The sequence below is a fragment of the Pseudorca crassidens genome, chromosome 1 (genome assembly GCF_039906515.1).
Source record: "Pseudorca crassidens isolate mPseCra1 chromosome 1, mPseCra1.hap1, whole genome shotgun sequence".
NCBI lineage: Eukaryota > Metazoa > Chordata > Mammalia > Artiodactyla > Delphinidae > Pseudorca > Pseudorca crassidens.
Window position 1 is genome coordinate 46329284 of NC_090296.1, and position 17663 is coordinate 46346946.

The following is a 17663-nucleotide window of genomic DNA, read 5'->3' on the forward strand; positions in this document are numbered from 1 at the left end:
AAGCCCTACTTAACCTCTTTTAAAGATTTCCTTATCCCTAAAAAAAAAAGGCTGTCTTTTAAATCTACCTATCTTTAAGGAATGCTCATCCAAATGACCATCTTAAAAAATAAGGCCTAATATAAAACAAGGCAGAGCAAAAACTTGTTAAATAATCCTCTTTTCTTGTGTGACACTAACACTTTAAGCATAGTTTAGAATTCTAGATGGATGGAGATTCGATTGATTTTAGCTAACCTCAGCTAGAGATGTGGTCATCTACAATAGTTTTTAAGAATTTAAAAGCAGCAAAACTTTGTGTCCCCTCAAACACCTTATCTGTAAGTGCTATGAACCAAATTGTGCCCCTGCCACCCTAATCCATGTTTAAGTCCTAAACTGCAACATGATGGTATTTGGAGATGGGGCCTTTATGATGGGATTAGTGTCTGTATAAAAGGGGACAACTGAGAGCTTGCTTCTCTCTCCACATGGGAGGAAACAGTGAGGAGCCGTCTGCAAGCCAGGAAGAGCTCTCATCGAAACTGAGAACTGAACTAGCTAGCACCTTGATCGTGGACTTCCTAGCTTCCAGAACCATAAGAATTTATACTGTTTAAGCCACCCAGTCTATGATATTTTGTTATGGCAGCCCAAACTGCCATACAGTGGAACTGCTCTAGAGAAAGCAGAGAGGAACTAAGCTGAACCTGCTTTGTCTCCTCCTCGTTCTGGGAATCCCAGAGAACTGCAAGATACAGTATGAAAAGAAATTGTTTAATGCATCAACATAAAAACCTGCCCTCATTGAGAATACTGTTCAAATGCGATAGGAACAAACTCTATGAGAAGGCCCAAATTCTCTTCTGGTATTAGAATTCTATTGCCTTGTCTTATCTAAAATAAATGAGCTTATAGTTAGGATTCTATTTTGCAAAAGGACTGTTGCAAAAGGACTAGTGCTAAGTTTTAAAAGGGTGGTAAAAAAAGAACTTGCTTGTGTCAGGTACCCAGGCAAGAATGTGTTGGTCAAAGGAATGTCATTTCACGATGGGAAACCCCCAGCCCTGCTCCAGAGTGATCTTATATTTCACTACCTATTTCACAGCTCCACTTTAGGTGGGTACTTTTAGGAGATATGTTAAGACATCAAATGCAACTTTAAAAATTTATGGTTTTTTTGTCCAAAGGCAAAAAGCAGAAATCCTTTCCGAAAACAGAATATACCACAAATTATTCACTTGTTTATAGCCCCACTCACAATGGGTTTCAAGAAAGGCTAGCAAACCTTTTCCTGTGGAAAGAAAACAGCAACTATATACCAAGTTTAATAATGTGACCCTTACTACAGGCATAGCAGTATCTTTCATAAAAGAAAGCGGGGTGGTGGCAGCAGGGGCAGATAGGGAAAGTTCCCTGACTTCATGTGTAGATAACTTGGTTACAAAGCAAGGCTAGCCTTGAAGGGAGAAAAGGAAATCCTCACAGTGGACAATGTGTTGCTGAAAGAAAGATGGTTTGTGGAGGAGGGGTTGTTCCCAGGCAGCCTGTTTAAATGCCTTAGTGAATGGCAGATCACATACAGAGGGATGTCTCGGGCTGTTTTTCTTTCTCTCTTTATGACAACAAATTTGCAGTTAATCAAGCTTTGGACTTGCTCTGGGAAGCCCAGAATTAGGCTTAAAGATTAAAAGAAATGGAAAAACTGTGAAACCATGAAAATACATTTAAAAAAAAAACTTTTCAGGTGTAATACACAAAAGCAAACAAGTTTATCTTAAAAAATATCAAGTATCACATCCATAGACTATTCCTAATTATAATTACGTCTTAAAGCAACATTTGTCTTTGTTTACAAATACAGCAGCAGGTGATAAAACCTAACATCTCAAACAGATTGCTTACAGTTCATAATACAAACAAATGTGTATGTGTCAAATCACATTTTAGGCAGTTTAACTTAAAATGCATAGACAATTACATACATTAAATTTGTCATTATTAAGTCAATGAAAAAAATCACAATATCAAGAAAAAATACAAAAATATCAAGGAAAAAAAATGCTTTATATAACACGCATAAGAAGTCAAGTTTACTTAATGGCAATAAATCAGGATCTACTAATCAGTGACAGGCAGTGAAAGTGCCTTTATCCAGGGGAAAATTACAGGAAAAACATCCCATTACTTTGCACTCTTGATAGTTGCACTGACAAACTCTACAGTCTTGAAAGCATTTTCTTACTTTAAAAAAAGGTATGCCCTACTTTGTTCTTTAAATGCTCAAAGGCTAGTCTATAAATTCCACCAGCGGCAATACTAAAATATGTTTGTCCAGGTAAACTAATACTGGATGTACTCATCAATTCTGTAATGCCTCCCCCTAGGCTGTAAGCCTCTGAAAGACAGGCATTCTCTTCGTCTCTGTATCTCTGGCATCTGGCAAAGCACCTGGATCATTGACATCTGAGTGTCTGCTGAATGAATGCAGTTTTCAGATGCTGTCTATTGCCAGAAGCTTGCATGGCCATTTCTTTAATACTGATTATTTTATTGGCAATTTTTGTTATACTTGGCAGAATTCTGAAAATAAAACAGTGTCTGTCTTCAATACTAAATATTGCTTTATTAAGATAAAATTATAGTCTTCCCTGAAAGCCACCCACCACTTTCTATGCACAGTACAGTGGATCAGTGTGATTCATCTGAAGCAAGCTTTACGCTTTTCAAAAACTTGAACACTTGAAGGTCTGTGCTTAGGTTGAATTTCCAAGGTTTATAAACCAGGCATTTTATAAATGTAGCACTAGATTATTCAGGGTGAGGAAGGAAGACATTGGCACGAATCTTTTGGAAGTGTAGGCAACTGATTGATATGCAAACTAGGCACAGTATTTTAACTGAAACTCTTGAGTAGAGCTATGTTGATACACACGAATAGTTTCAAAAGCTGTACATCTGACTACAACAGGTAGCACTAATAACTGTGAGGTAAAAACAGCAGGGGAAAAACTGACTTCTTTCCTAGAAAATATTCTAGTATCCCATTGTAGTGGTATGACAGACCAAGGCCCAAAATTCACCCCCTTTCTTCTCTGCCCTTTTATTATTCTCTACTGAAAACAATAAACAGTAAAACTGACAAAGAATGAAGGAGGACCTTGGGTAATTAAAAAAATGTATTGTCTATTCCCAAATAATCAATATATTACTTTACAGAAAACAGGGCTATGGAGTCACAGCTGTAAACAGCCATGTTCAAAAGCATGAAAAAGTGTCAGGCCGGGTCCAGTTCAGACAACCCAAGGCATTGTAAGCACTCCTTTAAGGAGCCTTCATTCTCGAGGACTGAGTGTGTGAATGAGGACCTAAGGTCTATACTTTAATTTTTCATTGTCATTTTTAGGCTCAAAGTTTCAAAATCTAAGATTCTAACTTCAGAGACACTATTTCTCAACACATCTCAACTATCTCCATCAAATTTATCTTAAAATTCCTGCTCTGAAAGTCCAAATGGCAGCATATTCCATACTTCATATCCCTTTAAGACCAAACATACTTTCTAACAAGCAGTCTCTTCCACAAACCAATCTCAGCCTAGCATAACTTGTTTTAAAAGCAACATTATTCCCTTGTAAAGACAAAAACCTTCTTAGATGCTTTCCTCCATTCCTCCCTTGAAACAACTTCTGCTTTTCTTAACTCCACCCTGAACCTAAAAATACCTTTTGCCCCCAAGTACCCACAAGAATTGAGATGCCCCTCCCTCAAGTTGAGAAATGATGCTTGAAAATTAAAAAGAATGTAAAAGTAAATTCTATTCCCTTTGATTTCAATTCTTATATTTAAAAAAAATTTCCCCAAAATCAGTTGGAAAATCCTCAAAAAGCCAAGTTTAAAACGGCAGTATCATCTAGGACACACTGGGCAGTATGGGTCACCAGCAGTTGATATACTTATAAGGGGTAATAATTCCAAATCTTGTATTCATGGCCCTTTAAATCCTTTAGCATAAGATTTTCTCTGATAGTAAATGGTCTCCACAATAAGAGATTCCCAAACTTGCTACCTATTCTTCTTGTAGTCAAACGTTATCCTCTCTAGTGTTAAATATTTTATCTAAAGCCAGAGTTGTCAACTTATTCCAAGGTAGGACAACCAAAATAACCAAAAGGAGAGATATCTTTGCTGCCATCTCACTTTGCCTTTCATCCCTCCAGAGTTAGCTGACATTATGATATTGATTGATAAGTTAAGCTATGACACCTTCTAAGGCTACTGCCTTATAAACTGAAGGCTACAACAGATTCCAAGAGTGTTGCAGATAGCTGCCACTTGTCCCTGCAAAGAAGTGAAAGAAAGACTGTGCCACTATGAAAGGGCTGTCTAACATTCCCCAGTCTGAAAATATCTAAACAGATTAGTTTCAATTCTGAAAGCCTGAATCTATCATCTACTTAAGGGAGGCCTAAAGACTGAATGTTCCTCTCAAAGGTGACAATCTTGCTTTCTTAAAAGGAGGTAGCTATCAAACCATTAAATTGGCAGCATTTGGCATTCTTGACATTTTAACTGTAAGAGAAATAAACTACTAAATATTTTATTTCTAAGCAAAGGTAAGAGCTCCAGCATAAATCTCTCATATACTGGTCAAGAAAGTCACAATACATTTTAGGAACCTAATGAATACATTCAAAATTTGACAAATAACATGGTCAGTTCTATCCCAAATCTAAAAATCGGATTTAAAGATAAGGTGCCAAAAAGCTATTCTGGAGGTTACAAACACCACTTATTTTTAAGTAACACAGTCACACTGCTTTAAACTCAATTGCAGAGATCTACACTTTATGATTATCCTCAGTGTCACAGCTAGAGAATAATTTTTGAGGATGGCACTCATTCTTCTACCTATTTACCTGTCTTACCTGTCAACAAATACAGAACTGAACTGTCAGCCATAAGCACGTTACAAACAGATCCAGGAAAACTATGCAAGAGACGATGACATAGCTTAACCAGACTCTGAAAGACGTAACGTGTTTCGATCACGCTTGTACAAAGAGAACAGTCATGTCTGTATGACTAAGGTTCTCTAAACATAACTTCTGTGTTTGTGATAGACCCCTAGAGTGTGCCAGTTTTCTGCATCAGGATGGAATGAAGGGAAGTGCTCCTTCTAAAGAACCGAGGGGGAGGGGACTACAGGAAGACTCCTGTAGAAGAGTGTTTTGTAGGACTGCAAATTACTTGTTACTATGAAGCAGTTCCTAGGGTCTCTTCTAGTTTGAGGTTCAAGACAAAGGAGAGAAATATTTCCGTCCTTGAGCTCTTTCCGAAGTAATATGGACACATCATAATCTATTCTACAAGTACAAAGAGATCACCAATTCTCTAAGAATATAATTCACATATACATGTTAGCCTGCATTAAAAAGAAAACAGTTTCCATAAAGGGCAGATTTTAGAGCTGTATGACCCATATGGCTAAAAATAAATCAGGTGGAACTCAAAATGAAGTTTTTACTAAAAGCTCAAGGATAAAAATGAACTCAACATCTGACAATAATTACCAAGTTTTAAAATGTATATCCAAAAGATAACCTCAGAAGGACCAGGTTTATTTATCCTATAGATAGAGCAGCTCAAGATGTTGAGAGGCATCATTTGTTTAAATTATGACAATGTGATTGTTTTCAAAGTGTGTTTATTTAGGGGAAAAAGTGATAAGTATTTAGTTTCATAATTTAAACAAATCGAAAATTTGTTTTAAACAAATTGTATCAAAGAGCTATTCAATATACTTAATTACTTTAACTTTCCATAAAAACCGAATAAAAATCACATTTGAATGATTTACTTTTACATTTTTATCTGATTGTTTCCATCAGATGTACTATACATCCAAGCACAAGAGGCAGATATCTTCTGAGAGGTGCAAGAGTTGTTCTTTCATGAATGCCCTCTAAGAATAGTGAAACAGCAATTTTTATATATGCATTCAAGTGCATATATATATATGTACTTCAAAAAGCAAAGCGTCATCTCTTCATCCATTGTTAACTTAATGGTAAGACTGCAATAGAAAAAAGAAAAAGTAAACTTCTAGATTTTGTAAATGGAGTTGATTAACTCCTTGCTGTGGCTTAAAATAAACTTATTGCTTAATAAAGCCAAACAGCTAATCATCTCACTTATTCTGGCATACAATTTACAAAAATAATTTTTTAAGACAATATATAGAGAGCAAAAAGTTACACTAATGAAAAGAAGTTTTAGGGGCACTTTATTAAGGTATTTCTCCTTTACAATTGAGGTGGATGTTTGATTAATCTGGCTGGAGATCTGATTAGTACTTTGTTAAGAATAAATAGATTTTTTCGCCCCTATGGAGCATCTGACTTGGCTCAGTTCATAGGGAAACAGGGTGCTTTTCTATTTGGTCATACGCCCAAGAAAGGGTCCTCAACTAAGATGTCAACCCTACTCCAGCCTGGCTGACAGTAAAGCACACAGCATTACATATAATTGGCAATGCAGAGATCATAATCTCATAATCTTGAGATCAGTACTGTTAAGGATCTAACAAAACGTTGGCTGAGAAACACTATGGACAGTTGCATGAAAGATGGGCAACGTTACACATTCACTGCCCTGGATTCTCTAAAAATCTACCTCTATATCTAGCCAGACTGGCAGAGATTACTTTTAGTGAACTTGTGCTTTGGTGTGATGCTATAAAACAGTACTGAGAAATGTTAAAAAAAAAAAAAAAAATCCAATGAAACACATCTTTGAGTTTACCTCAAGGATGCTGTTGAGGACACTGCTTACTACATTACAAAGTCTTTGGGGATATTTGGGGAATTTTTCTATTTTTAGTACCAGGAATATTGTTTTCATCCTTTTAAATGCTTTACCTAAGTTTACCTGAAGTTTGAAAGTTACTCTTTTTTAATATACACACACCTTTTTTAAAAAGGTTTAAAAGCTTTCTAATCTTCCATCCGAAAGTGCAGACAATCTTTCAGTTGTGCTTATGGGACTATTACTGCATGTTAAATAACAAATTAAACACTCACATGGGGGCCACCGGGCATCGGTGGAGCACCGGAAGGTCCTGAAGGCACTTGAAAAGGATTGTTGGGACTGGGATAGAGTCCTGGTGTGGGATATGATCCTGCAGGGGCAGGATATGGCGCTGGTGGTCCCCAGGCTCCTGGTGGAACAGTGCCCCATGGAACAGGTGGTGCAGCCCCTGGTGCTTGGGGAGGAGGAGGGGCGGGATACGGCCCTGGAGATGGATATGGCATATTAGGGGTAGGATACTGCCCTCCCATTCCTGGTGCCCAAGGTCCAGAAGACATGGATCCCCATGGACCTAAAGGACCAGCTGCAGCTGGATCTGTGGGCGCACCATAGGGTCTTGGAAGCTCTGGAAAGGGCATATTTGGTGTCGGATATGGCCCTGTGGGGCCAGGGCCTGGCACAGTTGGGGCTGGATAAGGACCACCAGGTGGGGGGCATGATGGTCCAGAAGGAGGAAAGGGTGCAGGGGGTCCTGGAGGTGGTCCGGTGGGAGGCACAGAGGGATACATTCCTGTTGGTGCTGGTCCAAAAGGCACAGTGGAGGGTGTTGCACTTGGTGGGAGTCCAGATGGCACAGAAGGTGGAGCACTTGGGTTATTCCAAGGGTTGGAACCTGGCCAGCCTTGAGGAGGTTGGCCGGGTTTTGTATTGCTCACAGCAGAAGTTTTGGCAGGGGAGTGTTCAGGTAGCGCATCTGCCAACTGGAATACAAAACAGGCGTGTCTTACTGACCTTATTCAGGGACAAGCAATGCCAAACATAATTACAAACCCATAAAGGATAGTAAGCTATAGGGTCAGGGATTCTTCAAAAGCCAAGCTGTTCAGTTTTTTAAAAAACAACTCATTTAATACAAAATTTAGGAGTTACCTCAAACAGCAGCTTTACAATGCAAATTCCTCAGAGAAGCTCAAGTTTTCTAAATACAACTGATTAACATAGTGTGATCTCGATCCTGGCTTTACCTCAAACAAGTTATATACCCTCTCTGAGCTTCAGTTTCCTCATTTTCAAAACAGTTTAGGGTTAACCTGAGGCCTAAATGAGATAACTCATTTAATGCACTTAACACAGTGCCTGGTATGTAATTTTCAATAAATGTTGGCTATTATTAACACTATCAGGTTAAAAGAGAACAGAAGTAACCCTTTAAAAAATTTTTTACTTAAGGATTCATAAAGAAATAAATACGACAGAATGCATTTTCAAACATAGCTAAGTAAATTAGGGCAAATCATCTATCAAAATCACATGCTAAAAAAACAAAAACAAAAACAAAAACCAAGAATCACAAAATGCATCTCTTTTACATTGGAAGACTTAGGGCCCACAGTTAGGACCATGTCTTTTTTCTAAGAGCCAAAAAACTTATGAAGAGTAAATGCATCAACTTACCGAAAATTCATCAGACATTTTCCTAAAAACAAGACCAAACAAACAAAAAAAAAAAAAAGAAAAAAAAAGAAAGAAGGAATATTTCAAAACCAGTGTTTAATTTCTTATATATTCTTTAAGGAGCTATGCATACACTATTTTTACTTAAATGGAATCTTAATCATTTATATAATGATTTTCTTTATATAGGAAAAATTTCCATAATAGTTCATACACCTCTGTAAACTTCATCCCTTTTTACTGGCTGCACATCATATAAAAGTGATCCATAATTTAGTTTACAGTCTCAAGTTGGTGGCAGTTTAGGTTGTTCACAGTTTGAATTGTTTTAAACAATGACACAGTGAACATCTTTAAACACCTATCTTTTCGAGTCTATCACCAGGAAAAAGTACAGAAGTGAAATACATAGTCAACAGGTAAAGTCATCTAAGATCCATCTCAAAAAGCCCATGCCAATTTACACTCTACCTTTTTAAAACTCCTCTTCACCACTGGATGTTATTAAATTTATAAATCATTTTCCATTATAATAGGTTAAAAATTGGCATCTTGTTTTAACTTACATTTCTTTAAGTGGAAAGTAGAGCATCATTTAAATTTAATACCACATTTAGACTTCTTTTTCTGTGAATATGCTCATGCCCTTGGACCACTTTTATCAATTTTTATAACTGAAGTATAATTCACTTTCAATAAAATGCACGGATCAGTGTTCAGGTAAACAAGCTCTGACAGTTGCATATGCCCCTGTAACCATCCAAGACAGAACATTTCCTTCACTCCATAGGTTTACTCATGCCACATTCCAATCAATTCCCCTTTACCACTCAGCAATCACTTTCTTAGTTTTCGCTTGTTCCTTGACTTCACATAAATAGAATAACACAGTATGAACTCTATTTTGACTTTGATCATTTTACTACTTAGTAGTACATCTTTTTTTTAATGCGTTGTAAGACATTAAGGAAATTAGATGTCTGTCATATGAGACAAAAAAAAATTCACCTATGCCTTCTAATAGTACTTCTATGGTTTAACTTGTTTAAAATCTTTCTGTTCTTTCAAACAACAATTACTGAATAATCTATCTTATTTCAACAGACTTGACAAGCTACTTTTTTTAAAAAATTTATTTATTATTTATTTATTTTTATTTTTGGCTGCGTTGCGTCTTCGTTGCTGTGCATGGGCTTTTCTCTAGTTGCGGTGAGGGGGAGCTTCTCTTGTTGCGGAGCACAGGCTCCATAGCGCAGGCTCAGCAGTTGTGGCGCACAGGCTTAGTTGCTCCACAGCATGTGGGATCTTCCCGGACCAGGGCTTGAACCCATTTGACAAGCTACCTTTAACACATTATACAGTTGCTATTGACAACAAACACTGTATATACATACATACACACATATATGTAAATATATCATGGAACAGGCACCATGCTAAGTGCTTTAGGTGTATAATCTCGTTTAATAGATGCAGATTCTATTACCACTCCCAGTGTACAGCTGGAGGAAAGGAAGCTTAGCAAGTTACCCTGTTTAAGGTCAGAGCTAGTGACAAGCAGAGAAGAGATTCAAATCCAGGTATCGTCTGACGGTAGAGCCAAGGCTCTTTTTGTTGTTTTTTAAATATATATTTTAAATAAATTTATTTATTTTACTTATTTATTTTTGGCTGTGTTGGGTCTTCATTGCTGTGCATGGGCTTTCTCTAGCTGTGGTGAGCAGGGGCTACTCTTCTTGGCGGTGTGTGGGCTTCTCTCGTTGTGGAGCACAGGCTCTAGGCACGCAGGCTCAGTAGTTGTGGTGCATGGGCTTGGTTGCTCCGCAGCATGTGGGATCTTCCCGGACCAGGGCTCGAACCTGTGTCCCCTGCATTGGCAGGCAGATTCTTCTTTTTTTTTTTTTTTTAAATAAATTTATTTATGTATTTTTGGCTGCACTGGGTCTTCGTTGCTGTGCGCGGGCTTTTTCTCTAGTTGCGGCAAGCGGGGGCTACTCTTCATTGCAGTGCACTGGCTTCTCATTGTAGTGGCTTCTCTTGTTGTGGAGCACGGGCTCTATGTGCGTGGGCTTCAGTAGTTGTGGTGCTTGGGCTTAGCTGCTCTGTGGCACGTGGGATCTTCCTGGACCAGGGCTCAAACCCCTGTCCCCTGCATTGGCAGGCGGATTCTTAACCACTGCGCCACCAGGGAAGCCCCGGGAAGCCCCCAGAGCCAAGGCTCTTAACCACCAAGTCATAGAGCCTCCATCATTTCCCAAAGGTATTGTGAACTCTATTCTTTCCTACTGATCCACACTATAACATCTCATCTTATCAGGGCAGCTTTAAATTTTAAACAAATTTTATGACCTACTATTACTGTTTATTTCAGATTTTCCTGAATATTTTCATGCTTATTTTTTTCTAGATCATTTTGTAAAAAAACAAAACAAACAAAACACAACAACACAACAAAAAAACATTAAATTTACAGATTAATTTAGGGGACATTTCATACATTTAAAGTATAAAATATTCCCATTCAAGAACAAGGTATGTCTTTCTAGTTCCCATCACTGTCATTTATTATCACTCAGTAGTGATTTTTTTTTAAATAAATTTATTTATTTTACTTTTGGCTGCGTTGGGTCTTCATTGCTGCGTGCGGGCTTTCTCTAGTTGCTGGTAGCGGGGGCTACTCTTCATTGCGGTGCATGGGCTTCTTATTGCGGTGGCTTCTCTTGTTGCGGAGCACGGGCTCTAGGCACGCGGGCTTCAGTAGTTGTGGCACATGGGCTCAGCAGTTGTGGCTCATGGGCTCTAGAGTGCAGGCTCAGTAGTTGTGGCACACGGGCTTTGTTGCTCCGCGGCATGTGGGATTTTCCCGGACCGGGGCTCGAACCCATGTCCCCTGCATTGGCAGGCGGATTCCCAACCACTGCGCCACCAGGGAAGTCCCCACTCAGTTTTTAAAAATCAAGACTCCTACACATTTTTTGAGTTAGATTTCTAAATGGTAAACGTTTTCTTGTGGTTGTAAATTGGTTCTTCCATTATATTTTCTAATTGGTTGTTCATATATGGGAAAGCCTTTCAAATTTTAGTGTGTTACTTTTGTAAGCAGTGACATTATTGAATTATTTTATCCTGAAAGTCTCTCAGTTGACTCTCTGGAATCTGCAGATAAAGGATTATGTCATTAGCAAAAAATCATTTTACCTTCTCTTTGCAGTATTTACACCTCTTTTCTCTTTGGCCTAAGCTAGGACTTAAACAATGAAATATTAAATAAGATAGTGTGAGCACAGCAGTCTTCTTCTCAACTCTCCTGGCAATGCTTCTAATGTTTATATATGACTCATTTTTAGTTTTGAGATTTAAAAAAAATTACAGTAAGGAAGTTTCTATCTATGCCTATTTTGCTAAACTTATTTATTCCTATTTTGCTAGTTAAAAATAAAAAATCCAACACTGAATTTCTTCAGATGATTTTTTTTGGCATCTAATGAGTTGATCTTGCAGTTCTTCTCCTTTGTCCCATCAATCACAATATAGTTACATATATATTGCTTAATATTGAGCCATCCTTGCATTTACAATTTTATTATTTATGATTTGGTTATCATGAGGAATGATAAAGAAAATGAACAGGAAGCCTACTGCTGCAACTGCTATAACCCTGCTCTTAATTCATAATATTAAAAAACACATCATGAATGTATAGCAAATACAATTACCTAGTCATTCCCATGTTAAGGTTTGTTTTATACTAAAATGTCACATCACACAATAGTAAATTCTTAGGACTAAAGTTTATCCATGCACAAGTTTAAAGTCTACCTAAGACTAACATTCTTTTCAAACAGGGTGAGCCTTTTCGAAACAGAAAATAGTTCTGTATCAAAGTTCACACTAATTCTGGAGCAGAAAACCTAACCAACTAAGCAACTCAATGAATTTCACGTGGTCTTACAGTTTGCGTTTTCAGAATTACTCATCTCCCTCTTAGTTTTTGAAAAACTATAGTTAATTAATCATAGCATTACATTAAAATATATTCCATTAGTTAATAATATCAAACTGATTCACAACTCTGGCTTTCAAAAGTTTAAATTCAAAATCAAATCCTGGAAGACAGAGGAAATAATAAAGCCCTGACCAAAGGGATTAGAAATAAGTCACTTCCTGTTCTACAGAACTGCATAGTAAAGTGACCTGCTCTCCATGCCTAGAATAAACAGTGTTCATATTAATTGGAAACATTCCAATTTATTACTTGGAGAATACTTTCATCATAAAAAGGTTAAAAAATAGAGTTGGGGGCTTCCCTGTTGGCGCAGTGGTTGGGAGTCCGCCTGCCGATGCAGGGGACGCAGGTTCGTGCCCCGGTCCGGGAGGATCCCACATGCCGCGGAGCGGCTGGGCCCGTGAGCCGTGGCCGCTGGGCCTGCGCGTCCGGAGCCTGTGCTCCGCAGCTAGAGAGGCCACAACAGTGAGAGGCCCGCGTACCGCAAAAAAATAAAAAATAAAAAAATAAAAAATAGAGTTGGACATCACTATTCCAATATGAGAAGAGTTGCAGAATGTAAAAAAAAAACCACCACAAAAACCCCTAGGTTTTCTTATTTCTTTTTTTTGGCCGTGCCGCGTGGCTTGTGGAATCTTAGCTTCCCCACCAGGGATTGAACCTGGGATCCCAGCAATGAAAGTGCCAAGTCCTAACCAATGGACAGCCAGGGGATTCTCCAAACCCTAGATTTTCTAAAAAACGATTCTCAAACATATGGATTATGCTAATTAAGATGAGGCCAATGCAACCTTGAACTAGGAAAAAAAAGTGTAAAATCAAGGAAGATTTTAATTTTCTTTTCAGAATAATCTAAAGCTATCACTTCCAAAACTTTCTGTTAATACTTTATGGCAGTACATGTGTGAAGAATAATCACTGTATTTTTATTTTTTTTAATTTTTGGCTGTGTTGGGTCTTTGTTGCTGCGTGTGGGCTTTCTCTAGTTGTGGCAAGCAGTGGCTACTCTTCATTGCAGTGCATGGGCTTCTCACTGCGGTGGCTTCTCCTGCTACGGACCATGGGCTCTAGGCGTGTGGGCTTTAGTAGTTGTGGCACGAGGGCTCAGTAGTTGTGGCTCCCGAGCTCTAGAGTGCAGGCTCAGTAGTTGTGGCGCACGGGTTTAGTTGCTCCGCGGCATGTGGGATCTTCCCGGACCAGGGCTTGAACCCATGGCCCCTGCGTTGGCAGGTGGATTCTAAACCACTGCGCCACCAGGGAAGCCCAATCATTGTATTTTCTGAGGAGCAATTTTAAAACAAGAGTACAAAATTTCTTTCAACATGCACTAGAAAAGTAAAACATTTCTGTAAGCGTATGGCCTTTAGAGTAAAAATGGTAATTCCATCATGGGGAGGTTTAAAAAAAGTTGAACTCCATAAATTACTAGTGACTATTGGAAAAGGAATATTTCAACAGGCCATCAAATTGTAGTGGAGTCATAAACAGTATGGGACTACACAGTTATGAAACATGGACACCAATCCTTTTATCTGAATCTTTTGACAAAGGCAAACTTTTTAACCAGAGACCATCTTCCCATCAGCAAAACAGTTATAATTCCCGACTACTTCACAGATAAGTAAAATATTTAATAATCTACAGTTATAAACAAGTAACACATTTATTAAGAGTCACTAAGGGAAATCAGGATTTTTGCATGGTTTTGTTTAGTATGGAGAGAGGATACAGTAGTGGTAATATATTGTACTGAAAATATAAATTTTGAATGAGCATATAGGATAAATTTTAGTATTGGCGTTTATCAGATACACTCTAATTTACATTTGGGCAACTCAAGAAATTGGGGATCTACAAGTTTTTGAACATTTTAAATTACTTAAAAACATGTAATTAAAAAATTTTTTTTCCCACAACCTCATGTCAGCCGTATTTTCTACACTCAGATACTTATTGGAACATAGGTGCCAGGTACTGCGTTGGGCCTTGGGGAAATGAATAGTATTGCGTGGAATAAACGCTTAAAGGCGTTCACAGTATGGCGGAGAACTACCATTTAAACAGTAGGTTACCTGGGGTAAGCGCAGGGCTCTATGGGAGCACCTCAAAAAGCTCCTAAAGGAATCAAGGAAAGGAGTATCAGACAAGGAGTCCCGAGGAGTGGTGCCTTTGCAGTCTGGGAGAACAATGAGGTGAAGAGCTACGATAGGCCCTAGGGAAAGGAGAAGTTTGTGCAAAAGCTGAGAGGGGGACAAGGGATCTGTGGGAAGTGTAAGCCAGCAGTGCCCAACCTTTTCAGCACCAGGGGCCGGTTTCACGGAAAACAAATTTTCCACGGAAGCGGGGGTGGGGGGAGGGGATGGCTCAGGCGGTAATGCGAGCGATGGGGAGCGGCAGATGAAGCTTTGCTCGCTCACCGCAGCTCACCTCCTGCCGTGCGGCCTGGTTCCTAACTGGCCACGGACGCGCGGGTCCGTGGCCTCGCGGTTGGGGACCCCTGGTGTAAGCACTTCCAATTGGTTAGAATGTAGAAAATGGAGGAATATGAAAGCCTTAGCAGAGAGTCTCTAGACCAAGGTTTGAATGTCTCTGAGTCAGCTCACCTGAATGAACCTGTTACTTCAACTATAAAGAACGGACCAGTAACAGGAGAGACTAAATGGGACTGGTAAATCAAGTGCCTATAATAAAAGTGCCCGGAAAACAGACACATTATCTTGTCCTCCTCTGTGTGTGGGCATATTGCTTATGGTTAAAAAGAGTGAACGCCAATAGTATGACAGACTACGTAACACTGCACTTCACTGGCTGGCTCTGAACAAGCTGAGCTGTGCCAACCCCAGAGGTGAAAGTAGACAGGAGTAGCATCCACTTCATAGATTTGCTGTGAGACTTACGTAATAAACAACTCTCTTGGTCACTGTCTGGCACATAGCGAAAACTCAACAAATGTTAGCTTTTACAAATTGCTACGATAGGTCCACAAACCTTTATCTACAGTTCTCAGTTCAGAAACCTCTAAAAATGAAAGAAATGCTCCCAGGTCTGGCATAAAACTTACTTGGTGGCAAAACCTGATCTGAGGCTATTTTACAGTTTCCATTAATTCTCCCCTATTCGCTGAACAAATATTACTGTTGGATTAGAGGATGCTGCCCCGACTCTGCTGGTGTGATCTCTCATCTTTGCACCTTATTGTCTTTCTAAAATCTAAAGATAAAATCCAAAGATTTCTGAATTCCAAAACACACTGGTCCCAAGGATTTCGGTTAAGGGGTTGTCTCTGGGTCTCCGTTCCTCCTGGAGATGGGAAAAGGACATTCTAGTACACACAGCTCAAGTTTCTGAAACAAACTAATTTTGAATAGGAGGTTCAAGACACCAGTAGCAAGAAAAATGTCTGTTCTCCCTGCCCAAAGAACACTCCTAAACAAAGAACTTCTGAAAGATTTCTGAAGGCTACCTTCCCCTGTAATGAGGCCCATACAACCACCACGTGTACGAGTATTTCTTTAGTAGCAATGCTATAAAAAAAATTTTTTTCAGTCAGGTGAGTACGATTCGATGCTCCAACATTAGAATCCTCATTTATTAAAAGCACTACGCTTGGTTTTCAGAAGAAAACGGTCCAAAGCCACCAAGTGCTCCTAAATCCTACAAAAAGGGAGTATTACAGAACTCAACACTTCTCATCGTTTCTGTCATGGGTATTCATCTAAGGTATCTGCTAGCAACTCCTCTAGAAAATAATGACCAAAACGTCACAATGCGAAAAATCTTAAACTAGCGTCACAGACTCCACCAAGAATCTGTTTAGGCCTCCCTCTCCCTTTCATTGGAAATTACTGAGTGGGGGAGGGGGTCAGGGCCAAGGGGCGGGAGGCCGGCAGCCCTAAAGGGCCAAACGAACAAAAGGAGTCCGGGATCAACCGGAGCGAACCGGCCTCCGAGCGGGTCGCGCCTGCCCGGGAAGGGGTGGGGGAGGGGCCAGGCCGCTCCCCGCCCCGCCCCCAGCCAGGCCTGACGTCACGCGCGGAGAAACCCATCGGGCGCGACGTCACCCGCCTCCGACGCCTTCTCCTTGGGGGGCGAGAGGGCCGACATCCCGCAGCCGGGAGGAAGACGACAGGGAGAAACCCTTAGCCCCCGGCCCCCAAAGAAGCGACTCAGGCATCTCCGTTACTGCGCCCGCGTCCCGCTTGGGCGTGCTCCTTTGCTCCCCTCCACGACCCCGCCAGCGCCGAGGCAGCCTCACCCGGCAAGATCCGAACCCGCAGCAAGGTCTAGAAGCGGCGATGGGTCCGAGGGAACTGATCGCTGAAGAACTGAGCGCAGCCCGACCGACAGCAGCGGCGACGGAGATGGGGGCGGCAGCAGCACCAGCAGCGCGCGGCTCCTCCTGGCGCCGGAACAGGAAGCGCAGAGCTTCGAGCGCGCTGCCCCCGCCCGCGCTCCGCCTCTCCTCTGGTCGGCCGGGCCCGGCCGCGCGCGCTCCCTACAGGGCCCGGGTGGCACTGCGGCCCGCCCGGCCCCGGCGGCGCCGGCTGTTCCTTGCGCTCGCTCCCGGGCGGCTGTTTTCTCTCGGTGGGCGGGAGGAAAGAGCCCCGATGTTCCGGAGTTCTGAGCAGTCTGGAGGAAACGCCAGTGGCCGGTGGCGTTCTGGGCACCCTGGCGGAAATTGTTAACTTGTCTCCTGAAGAGAAGGTTGAAGGCAGGTTCTGGATTCCCTACGCTTGCGGTCTTTAGGGCCAGGCCTCGAAGCTGGCTAGGTGAGAATGCAGCCTAACCCCGGGACATGGATCCGTTGGCCAAAATTGGAGAGAGCTAAAAGCAATACAGGAAGGGGAAGACGTTTGCAAATGGCTTGACAAATCGATATTAACTAAAGGAACGGATGTCTCTGCAGATTTTTTTCTGATCAGTATTTCTTCTCCCACAGTTCAGTTTTGAATAAACCTTTACCTACCTACTCTATGTCAGGCCCAAAAGATGATGGATTGACACGTGGCCCCAGCCGTCAGGGAACGTGCTAGCTACTAATGAAGATGTCATAATTATGTGGTGTACAAAATATACACACATAACATACATATATTTTAATGTAAAACTTAAAAGTATGCAATATTCTTACAACATTTTACTTCTTTGTTTTCATTTGCTGTTAGTGGATCGGTGGGTGGACATTTTATATAAA

General features: G+C 40.5%; 1 protein-coding gene across 1 annotated transcript; it reads right to left on the reverse strand.

The window, feature by feature from the left end:
- Positions 1-1727: 1727 nt before the first annotated feature.
- On the reverse strand, positions 1728-16857 carry MAPK1IP1L (mitogen-activated protein kinase 1 interacting protein 1 like). Its single transcript, XM_067735092.1, has 4 exons — positions 16725-16857; positions 8464-8485; positions 7062-7769; positions 1728-6055 (listed from the first exon to the last, which is right to left on the reverse strand). Exons 2-4 carry the CDS (start codon positions 8479-8481, stop codon positions 6044-6046), a joined length of 738 nt encoding a protein of 245 aa, XP_067591193.1. The 5' UTR covers positions 8482-8485; positions 16725-16857; the 3' UTR covers positions 1728-6043.
- Positions 16858-17663: the final 806 nt, after the last annotated feature.